The sequence below is a fragment of the Biomphalaria glabrata genome, chromosome 9 (assembly GCF_947242115.1).
Source record: "Biomphalaria glabrata chromosome 9, xgBioGlab47.1, whole genome shotgun sequence".
In the NCBI taxonomy this organism is placed as follows: domain Eukaryota; kingdom Metazoa; phylum Mollusca; class Gastropoda; family Planorbidae; genus Biomphalaria; species Biomphalaria glabrata.
This window is the reverse complement of record NC_074719.1, coordinates 4,890,483-4,902,370: the sequence shown is the minus strand read 5'-3', so window position 1 is coordinate 4,902,370 and position 11,888 is coordinate 4,890,483. Positions and strand designations below refer to the sequence as shown.

The following is an 11,888-nucleotide window of genomic DNA, read 5'->3' as shown; positions in this document are numbered from 1 at the left end:
GACTGTGTGTAGATTACCGCCAACTAAATAAAGTTACAGAATTTGACCCATTCCCAATGCCACAGGCAGAGGAAATGTTTACTAAATTGAAAAAAGCGAAAATTTTCACCACGTTGGACCTTTCTAGAGGATACTGGCAAGTACCTCTAAAGGAAGAAGCTAAACCACTATCCGCATTTAAGACACCATTCGGAGTCTATCAGTGGAATGTGATGAGTTTTGGCTTAGTAAATGCCCCAGCCACTTTTAACAGGATGATGGCAAAGATACTGGGCCACAGAAGAGACACTATTTGCTATTTAGATGATATCTGCATCTTCAGTGAGGACTGGAACGAACACTTACAGAGTCTAAGAGAGATATTTGCTATTATCAAGGGAAACAATTTGACATTGAAACCAACAAAAATAAAAATTGGACTTAGTGAAATTCCTTTTTTGGGATACAAGATAAAAAATGAATCAATTACACCACTGGAAGAAACAGTTGCAAAAATAATGGATATTAGTGTACCAAAAACAAAAAAACAAATTAGAAGCCTTTTAGGTCTATGCAATTTTTATAGAAAATTTGTTCCAAAATTTGCAGAAATGATTGAACCTCTTACAAATCTTACCAAGAAAGGGAAATCTAACATTATAGTTTGGTCTGAACAATGTCAAAGATCGCTAGACAAGATTAAGAGGGTGTTTTCTGAAAACCCAATATTAAAATTGCCCGATAGTACTAGAGAATTTATTTTGGCAACGAATGCTTCATCCATAGCTATAGGGGGCTGTTTGATGCAAGAGTATAGTGGAATTGCACACCCTGTTTTTTATGTAAGCAGGAAACTAACCCTTGCAGAGTTAAACTATGCAACTATTGAAAAAGAGGGGCTGGCAATTGTGTGGTGCATAACAAAGCTAAGTTTTTATCTGATGGGGGCTAAATTCCAATTATGGACTGATCATGCTCCGTTGGCATTTATTAATTTAAATAAATGTGGTAATAATAGAATTGCTAGGTGGGCATTACAACTGATGGACTATAAATTTGAGATCAAGACAATACCAGGGAAAGAAAATGTTGTGGCAGATACATTATCACGATGTACTTAGGTTGGTGAGATTGTGTAGGGTATATAATGATTACTTACATGCTGTTAAGAATTAATCTATTTTATTGTTTACAATTGTAAATTCTGGCACGGAGTGTAGTAGATATTCCACAGAGGATTGTCCAATTGGGAGTATACACAACAATGATTAGTGAACAGATATAGATTTAAATTGAATTATAGGCGGGGAGTGGTATTAACGAAATCTGCATGATTACATAGAGATATGCATAGATATATATATGTGTCAATTGTTCATAATAACAATTAGTATTGTGATTGTTACTGTCACAATGGGTGAATATAAATGCTATATGTTAAATCTAATGTTAGAATTGTATTGGTGTTAATATGTCATTGTGTATGATTTTGTTTTGTAGTACATTATGGTTCTCTATGTTACAGAGAATTTAAAGTAGTTTTAACTTGGAATAGGCTGATAAGATATGTGACAATTTATATTTGGGACGTTCGATGTACATCGAACTTGTTAAACAGGGGGGGTGTTACGTGCGCATGTTAATGTAAATGTGAAATGGTGCGAATGCGTGTTGAACGGAGAGGAGAAAAGAAAATGGAGAAAATAGAAACGAAATAGTGTTCTAGTGTTCATGAGAATTAAAATGAGTTCTAAGCGATGACGTTGTTGTTTTAGTGTTAATGTACTGTTTAAAGAGTCTCATTCTAGAAAGGAACGTAACAGTCAGCATGGAGAGGGATGGGCGCCGCCATGCAAGTAAATAGCCCTTGTTACACCAAATGAGATGATGACCGTTAATAAACCCATACCGGCTCGGCCGTCGCCCGGGTTACCAAGGGCCGCGCCTACCGTTACAGACCAGGGCGGGGGTGAGAAGTATACTACTGGTCCGTGCAAAACTAAAATAAATACCAGAAATAAAATCACCATACGAACATGGAATGTGAGATCACTAAGAGACGAAGGACAAGTTGAAGAGCTCACACATGAACTTAACCGACTCCGTTTCAACATCATAGGACTTTCTGAAATGCGCTGGAAAAACATAGTTGAAACAACAACAGAAGATGGCCATAAACTGTACTACAGTGGACTACCAGATGTTCACGAACAAAGAGTAGGATTTCTTGTACACAGGAACTACAACAACTGCGTTGTGAATTGTTACCCTATATCCAGTCGACTCATCTCCATACGTTTAAAGGCATCACCCTTCAATATCACCATCATTCAAGCCTACGCTCCTACATCAACATATGACGATGAGGCAGTAGAAGAGTTTTATGATCAATTACAGGAAGTGGTCAATAAGGTCCCGAAAAAGGACATCCTTGTTGTACAAGGAGACTGGAATGCCAAAGTAGGAAGTGACTCCTATCAAACCTGGAAAGGCACTTGTGGAAAATACAGTAACCTTTCAACCAATGAACGAGGTCAAAGACTATTAGAATTTGCGAAATACAACAATCTCTTACTGGCTAACACACTAGGATGCCACAAAAAATCGCGTATAACCACATGGCACAGTCCGAACGGAGAGCACCACAACCAGATCGACTATATCATGGTGCAACAGCGTTTTAAGACAAGCGTCCCTACAGCTAAAACAAGAAGTTTTCCTGGAGCTGACATTGGAAGCGACCATGACCTTGTTATGATGACCCTTAAAGTACACCTAAAAAAGGTAACAAAACAAGGACCTACCAGGATAAAATTTGACCTGGACAAGCTGAAAGACCCCAAAGTAGCTGCCATATTCGAGGCACAAGTAGGAGGACGCTTTGCAGCCCTCAACATCTTGGACTCCAATGACCAGGATATCGATACGCAAGTCAATATGCTAAACACAGCAGTCACAGATACAGCCCTAGAAATATTAGGGAAGCTCCGCCCGCCCAAAAAAACCCTGGGTAACAGAGGATATACTCCAACTCTGTGACAAGCGACGGGAGCTTAAAGGGGAAAAGCTGTCCGACCCAAAATATGTCCAAGAATACAAAAGCGTCAACAAACGGATTAGAAAGGGAATGAAAGAAGCGAAGAAAAAGTGGATAGAGAATAAGTGTCAAGAAATTGAACAGGGACTTAATAGAAACAACAGCAAAAAAGCGTACCAATTAGTAAAGGACCTCACTACTTCAAAGCATGGAAGAACCAACACAATACAAGACAAAAACAACAAATGCTTAACCGAGGACAAAGATGTGTTGAAAAGATGGACGGAATACTGTTCAGAGTTGTATAACTTTGAAATCTCAGGAGATCCAGAGATACTAAATGTCCCGACAGTTTCCAACATTGACGACTATCCGATTCTTCGCTCGGAAGTAGCAGCAGCAGTAAAAGCCCTGAAAAAGGGAAAATCGGCCGGAGTTGACAACATTCCTGGCGAACTTCTTCAGGTGGGAGGAGAAACTATGATAAACGCACTCTATATGATTTGCAACAAGATCTGGCAATCAGGAGATTGGCCCAAACCCTGGACCCAATCACTCATAATAACCCTTCCAAAGAAAGGCAACTTACAACTCTGTCAAAACTATCGCACCATCAGCTTCATAAGTCATCCCAGCAAAGTACTGTTAAAAATCATATTAAACCGGCTAAAACCGATAGCAGACAACATCATATCAGAAGAACAAGCAGGTTTTAGACAAGGTCGCAGCACAACAGAGCAAATCCTAAACCTCAGAATACTCTGTGAGAAATATCTCCAACACCAAGAGAATCTTTTCCATGTCTTTATTGATTTCAAGAAAGCTTTCGATCGAGTATGGCACGGAGCACTCTGGGCGACAATGGAAAAGTACAACATTAATAAAAACATAATCAAAGTTATCCAGAACCTCTACAAGGAGGCCACCAGTGCGGTGTATTTCAACAATAATATTGGGGACTGGTTCAAAACCCTCAGTTGGAGTAAGACAAGGCTGCCTACTGTCACCAACAATCTTCAATATCTTCCTTGAAAGGATAATGGAAGATGTCCTCGAGGGCTATGAAGGTACTGTTAGCATTGGAGGAAGAAGAATTACTAACTTGCGCTTCGCAGATGACATTGACGGCCTAGCAGGGACAGAAGAAGAACTAGCTGACCTGGTGATGCGCATTGAAAAGACTTCCGCAGCATATGGCATGCAAATAAATGCCGAAAAAACTCAAATTATGACCAATAGCCATCAGGGCTTTAAAAGAGGCATCAGTATTGGAGGTGAAAAGCTAACTAGTGTTAACAGCTTCAAATACCTCGGAGCTATTGTCTCAGATGAGGGAACAAAACCCGAATTATTGGCCCGAATAGCACAGTCCACAGCAGCCCTTTCAAAACTTAAAATAATATGGAAAGATAAGGGCTTAGCCCTCGGCACCAAAATTAGACTGATGCGCTCTGAGTCATGGCCACATTTTTATATGCTTGTGAGTCGTGGACGTTGAATGCAGAGCTTGAGAGGAGGATCCTAGCAATGGAATTGAGATGCTACAGAAGGATCCTAGGCATCACATTCAAAGACCGCATCACAAACCAAGAAATCAGAGACAGGGTTACTGTAGCGATCGGAGCTCATGACGACCTGCTTACTATTGTGAAAAAACGAAAGCTTAAAACCTTTGGCCACATTACAAGATCTACGGGGCTCGAAAGACCTTTCTTCAGAGAACAGTGCCAGGGAAAAAAGAAGAAGAGGCAGACAGAAAAAGCGATGGGAGGACAACATTAAAGAATGGACAGGCCTGCCATTGAGAGAGGTTCTGAACAAGGCAAAAAAAAGGGAGGAATGGAGAAAGACGGTCGACAAATCTTGCCTGGTGCCCCAACGGTCCAACAGACTAAGGGATAGGTAAAGGTAAAGGTATATATCATATAGTTAAATATTTGGAGTTTTAGATGATTGAATTTCTCTGATAAGTGAAGATAAAAATTATAAAAAAATATCATGCGTGCTAAAAATGCACCCACTATATCGAAGTGCCCAAGATTTAAAAATAGCTAGAAAGTCGATTTAAACTAGTCCTCTATTTAGCTATCGGTAGCCTACCATAAAAGATTGTGTTAAAATGGCCCGTATAACTGTATTCACCAATAGAATCGATAATGCACCAAAGACAGGCCAATCGAGAGACATTCGTTGCTTACGCGATAACTGTCAGTTATGTGCATTGAGTGGCTTATCGATTTTATCGTTTAACTAAAATCTACATTTTAGCTGCCTATTGGTTGAAAAAAAAACATTATTATTTCTTATCAAAAATAAAGAGAACGTTTCTATCTGGGTATGTATATGTTTTGTAGTTTTGTACAAATTTTACATGTTTCGGATGTTCCTTCAGAGTTGAAGATAATCTACTTCCTAGTCCAAACCTCCCGCAGGATGGCAGCGGACAGGGTATTAACCCAAGACCATCAAGAGGACCGAGCGACAGTCCAGCGTGCATACCGCATGACCAGGCAGCCATCCATATGTATAGCATATGTATATGAATTTGAATGTTTGTATTTCTAAGTAAAAAAAAAAATAAAGAACTATAGAATAATGGCAATATTTATTTATTTTTTTTTGTATTCGGTATGTTTGTATTCACATTTGATATTTTAAATAGTTTTGATTCTTGTTCATTGGAAATTTTTACACTAATAGTTTATTACAGTAATCTTCTCTTAGTTTACTTTTTGATATTTTAGATGTTCTGATGACAATGAAATTCAGTTAGAGAGAGGGGTGGAACAAATAGAAAGTAATATGAACAAATTGCAGTAGTCATTAAATGGAACCTAAAGGAAAATGTAAGAAAATGAAAAGATAGGAAGAGATTTTGTAATAAATGAACAATGTCAAGGACGTCGTAGCGAAAGGTCAATGTTGCCAACTCAATCATTAACAAGTTGCTTTCTGCCACAAGCGAAAGCGTTTGAAAGAAATTTTATAAAAGAGTATTGAATTTCTCGGTTAATGCGTCTAATCCGTTTTTAGTTGCATTGGGTGTATTGATTTCCACAAAATCTGACTACTGATCTGTACTTTTGAATATATGTCTGCAATATTTATGGTAAGTTTCAAATCTTATAATAGACTTTATTCAGCCATAACAATAATTGAATTTATAAAACGCTCTTAAAAAGGTATCTTCTAGGCACTTTGAGAAAATAATAGATATTAGAAGTCATTGGTTTTCCTGGCTAGCTCAGGCAACCCATTCCATGCTCTAATAGCACTAGAGAAGAACGAGTATTTGTACAAATTTGTCCTAGCATATGGGATGAGGAATGTATTTCGGCAGCCTAATGGTTACAATTAGAAAGCAAAGAACAAGATCGATTAGATGAATTACATTAGATAGACAGGCAGAAGGACTGACGGACGAACAGACAGACAGACAGAAAGGTTTATAGATAGATAGATAGATAGATAGATAGATAGATAGATAGATAGATAGATAGATAGATAGATAGATAGATAGATAGATAGATAGATTAGAAAGATAGTGTTGTATATACTCCAACAAATCTGAGTTATTTTTCTTTTATTCAGAGCATGTTCATTTTTGCTGGTGTTGAACGAGTCAGTACTGAAAAAAATATGACATACAAATAAAGAAACCAAACCATCAAATCAAAGCTAAAAAAAAAGAACAGAAATGTTAGAATGTCATAGAAAGAGATTTCGGAAATGGACAAGCCGAAACAACAGAAATACAGCACTAAGTTCAAGAAAGGAGATATGCTTCAGTGTTTGATAGGCACTGAAAAACATTTTGGAATTTATATTGGTTAGGATTTGTGTTACGTATGCGTATTTCTATTTCAGTTTGTTAAATAGAAACTATTTAACGGAAACAAAAAATCGTAAACATACCTAAACATAAACCACAGACCTATGTATATTATAATATCTATAGGTCTGTGACATAAACATACAAAAATACATTTCTACAATTATTCTGGAGCAACATTAGTTAAACATAACAAAAAATTAGATATAGAGATTGATCGTAGTAGAGAACAATCTATGTTTTCTTAATATTTATTCCATCTTGTAAGTTCGTTTTTAAGAAAGGTTCTTACATTTAAAAATGTATAATCCTGTAATGACTAATAATGTAACTTTGTTTTAGGATATAATCGAATAGTTCATGCTGTGAAGTGCACAGAACATTGCAAGGGTGGTTCTAAAATTGTTAATATCAACAAAATTCAAGATGTAGCCGAACCTGAGACTTTTGAAATAGATAATAGCCGAGACTCAACCATCAAGTAAGTTATTTAATGCTTGAAACATTTCTAAAATACTTTTACTTGGAAATAGAACTTATAATCTATTTTAAAGCCAACGTTATTTAAGGCTTTAATAATTTCTCCTGGAGAGCTGAAGCTAGTGTGAACAGTATAGAAGCACTACTTACCATTCAACACCTCTGCTAGGTGGGGCATTTATCTCACATGGGGGACGACCGCATGCTGAAAGCTATAAAGGTCAACTCGGGCGCCATTTTGGCCTCATTGGCATAGAAAAAAGTAGCTGGCAGGAGTTGGCCTCTGAAAGAAACGGAAAGTTCGCACGAAGGCCATGAGAGACACATCTGAGACCCAAAGGAAAGCTCCTGCAGAAGACAGGCGCAGAAGGAGTACAAAAAAAAAACTTAAACAGACCCCCGGCGGAGAACTGCTTTGTCTGCATCAGATGTGGAAAAATGTGCAGATTGCAAATGGGTTTGCATAGCTATGTGAAACACAGCACTCATCCTTAATCTTCAGAATCGAAGACGTTGCCTTAATGCATAGGCTGTACAAACTCAACCACACACAACCACACACACACACATATATATAATATATGTTTGTGTGTGTGTGTGCATATATATATATATATATATATATATATATATTGTTATAACTCTGCCATTCGCACCGCCATCTAAGCTAGAAGGTGCGCATTGTGATAAACTAGACTGGGAAGAATGTCAACATTAGAAGAGGAGAACGATTTCCGCCCAGGTAAAGAGCCAATATGGAGAGATTGTGCCTAAGATAGATGTTGTTTAGTGTAACTGTGATGTCGTGTGAATAAACGTCTATGTCTCGTTGAGTTGCCTCACTTAAGTTATTACAATTGGTGTCAGAAGTGGGATTTTAGGCAACTCAACGAGAGGAGGTAGTCTTTGATTACAATGACATGTTTGAAGCTATTACATCAGCTCTCAATTAAAGCGCTAAGACAAGAGCTTCAGTACCGAGGTTTAAAACCCGTCGGTAGCAGGGAAACGCTCACGGCTCGTCTTCGGCAGGCCTTGATTGATGAAGAAGAAATTCCGGAAACCTACTAATTTGAAATTGAATCTGAGGAATTGTTGAGGTCATTTGCGAGTACCAGGACTTTAGGAATGCATTTAATGAACAATTTAACATGATCTGTAATATGATGAGGAGCATGATGTGGAACAAAGTAGATGAAAATGTGTTGCAAGTAGAAGGCCAAATAGACCAAAGTGATAACATTGTGTCGCAAGTAAAAGGCGGAATAAACTCGTTAGGGAAGGAGCAGTTGCCTGGTCAGGACTGTGGCTGCACAAACAGTGGTGATGGAGGCGCTGGGGATTGGAGCGCTGTCTGTGACTGTGTTGTGGGCAAGTCTTGCGGGGATGACTTTCAGGGCGAGAAACGTGACAGCTATTGCTGCGACGATCTCAATGGGATATACAGAATTGGAAGAAAAGAAACAAATGAAGAAACTAGAGAAGTCTGTTATGTGTCTGAAACTTTTGTTCCTGGTATACCTGCAACGAGCCGGACAGATCAAGACAACGTTGGATCTGCGTCCAAGCTTTCTGCTGTGGACCTTAAAGACCTCTGTTTATCTGTCAGTACATTTGACAGGACCTCGAACCATGAAAGCCTCAAGACCGTTTCTGATTCCTTGCCTTGGATGACGTCGGGTGAAATTGTGAATACGGGCCCCAACAATGGCCGAGACAGAAACAACGAATTAGACTTTTGCGTCGGCATAAGAGGGAACTTGATGCTTGGCTACTGCTTCCAGACGATTGACAAGAACTGTATATGCGACGCCCTGCGGGGACAGTGCCCATGCCAAGAAACCCAGCTACAAGGTCTGAACTTAACAGACATTTGTACTTCTGCCTACATCAGTGAGAGTGACTTGAACGATGGTGAATTTATTCTTGCAGAACCTGATGCAGTGATGGATGAACATTTGCTTATGGAACATTACAAGGGTGCTTCATGGGCATACCTTACAGATGACGCTGAGATAGACTACGTGTTTGAAACCATGGCTACCTGTGGGCCTACAACTGTGTCACGAGACGTCCATGGAAAACGTCCGCTGACTTGGCGTCTTAAAACAGCGGCCCTGGAAACTACAGTGATCGCCACAACCTCCATTTGTGTTAAGTGGCTGGCATCAGAGACTATTTCATGAAGTCAAAGCAGCGAGCACGACATAGTCTCAAGCGTATACTGGCCAACTGGAAGAAGAGGAAGCGACGGCCGCGGAATACTGTGCAGATGGCCTCGTGGGCAATAAGCTCCCTGCCGTCTGTGGCTCCCACCGATCGACCTCCACCTGAACCGGCAAACCTCCACAGCACTGTTTCTTTTCGGGACGAAAAGCTCTAAGAAGGGGGCAATGTTATAACTCTGCCATTCGCACCGCCATCTAAGCTAGAAGGTGCGCACTGTGATAAACTAGACTGGAAAGGATGTCAACATTAGAAGAGGAGAACGATTTCCGCCCAAGTAGAGAGCCAATATGGAGAGATTGTGTCTAAGATAGATGTTGTTTTGTGTACCTGTGATGTCGTGTGAATAAACGTCTGTCTCGTTGAGTTGCCTCACTTAAGTTATTACAATATATATATATATATATATATATATATATATATATATATATATATATATATATATATATTAAAAAGGCGAATCCTAGACAAGGAATCGAAATGTTATAGAAGTATCACCTACAACGACCGCTCTACAATGAGTAATTTCAAAAAAAGATCATAAAGGCCATAGATCGTCCCGATGGCCTGCTGATTACGGTCACAAAATTTAAACTTTAGGACCTAAGTGTTCGCAAAGATCTTCCTTCAGGGAACAGTGACAAGAAAAAAAAGAAGAAGAGGCATACTGAGAAAGCGATGGGAAGACTTCAAATAATGCACGGGTCTGTCATTGAATGAGGTTCTAGTCAAGACAAAAGGTTTAGTAATACACCAGAGCCCACTGCGCATTTTATTAGAGCACGGATCTAGATGACGCCTCATACTAAAGCAATAGGATTATGGTGACGGGGTTGACACCGTCAGTTATAACAAGCTACAAATTATAAGCTAGTTAAAAATTCTCCATTAAATTGTTTTATTTAATTTTCTATCACGTAGAGTAATGCCAGCCTAGCCTTTACATACACGAATTGTACAATATGTTTGCAGTTATCCTTATAGTCCAGACAGAGTGGTCGAACGTGCCCTTGCACAGATTGGAACTAAAACCTCTCGAAACAGTCTTCAGTTTGCTAAATATTGTCGCTACGGAAGTAATACAAGAGAATGGATGGTAAAGTTTGGCAATAATCTAATCAAATCTAATAGATGAAGAATTTTTTGGCATTTTACATAGCTTATATCAACTGGCTCTGTCAGTCTGTCTGTCAGCTAAGAATTTTGTACACGTTAATTTCTCCCGCTTCTCATTCTTAAACAAAGATAAAACTTTGCACAGTTGTTGTTGTTTTTTTAAATTACCTTTTATATAGCGCTTATAGCTATATACGCTTTTTGGCATGCGTATCTCATATATAGATCAGTGGGTGGGGAGGGGTATCTGGGAAGTTTTCCGTGCTTCCTGCAGGTGCTCAGTTCACACAACTCTGCTCGAGTCGGGTGTCAAACCTCGAGCCCCTTTGATAGGTAGCCAAATCCAAGCAGTAAAATAACATGAATCAATCGAAAAGTAGATCAATTTATTTGATCGATTAGTTGTAGTTGATTTTTGTATAGAATTTACAGAAAAGAAAAAAAAAACTCTAAGGGGAGATTAGCCTCTTGCAGCGAATACGATTTCTTATATAAAGTGGAGATAAGCCTTGGTTAGAGAATTAGACAATAAGAATTGAAAGACAGCTTGTGTAAAATAAAATAATAAAATGTTAGTGTAATTATTATATCTAAGTCTGTATGTAAATTAATCAATCATGTGGAAAACTTTGTATAGAATTGGTTAATTAACGGTGTATTAATCAACCGTTTCCCAAATGATTTCCATTCTACAAAAATGCATCGACTCCTAAACGAAGGAATGTCACAACAATATACATAAAAATAAAACACACCATGTTATATAAGCACCAAATATAGGAATATGTTGTACTCCAATACATGACGTTTTAAAACCTTTAGGGAAATTAAGTTTTATTTTGCTATCGTTAATCTAGTTCCCCTATCGCTCTCTGATTAAATTATGTCAAGTGTGAAACTAGTTTTGCCTTTGACTATTATTATTATTATATGCATAATGTATGAAATACCTATAAGCAATCTTTAAACAAGATTAAAACTATGGCCATGAATTCCAATGATTTTGAAAACATTTTAAAACACTTCGAACTTTAATTTGATGTAAAAGCAATTTAGATGTAATTTAAAGTTCATATTCAAAGTGTGTTCTTAATTTTTTTCCCTTAATTCAGGGAGTGGTACTCATATTTGCTATAGCTCTTTTGACAATGATAAACCAAGTAAGTAAACTTGACTTTTAATAATATTCTCTTTAGCCACTTCAGTCCAGCAGGGCGT

At 38.3% G+C, this 11,888-nt stretch overlaps 1 protein-coding gene and 1 pseudogene across 1 annotated transcript; both read left to right on the top strand.

The window, feature by feature from the left end:
* Positions 1-2,109: 2,109 nt before the first annotated feature.
* LOC106072842 (craniofacial development protein 2-like) lies at positions 2,110-3,018 on the top strand. Its single transcript, XM_056041124.1, has one exon. It carries the CDS (start codon positions 2,110-2,112, stop codon positions 3,016-3,018), a length of 909 nt encoding a protein of 302 aa, XP_055897099.1.
* A 2,739-nt stretch (positions 3,019-5,757) lies between these two features.
* LOC106050273 (ankyrin-3-like) overlaps positions 5,758-11,888 on the top strand; it is a 20,024-nt pseudogene continuing 13,893 nt past the window's right edge.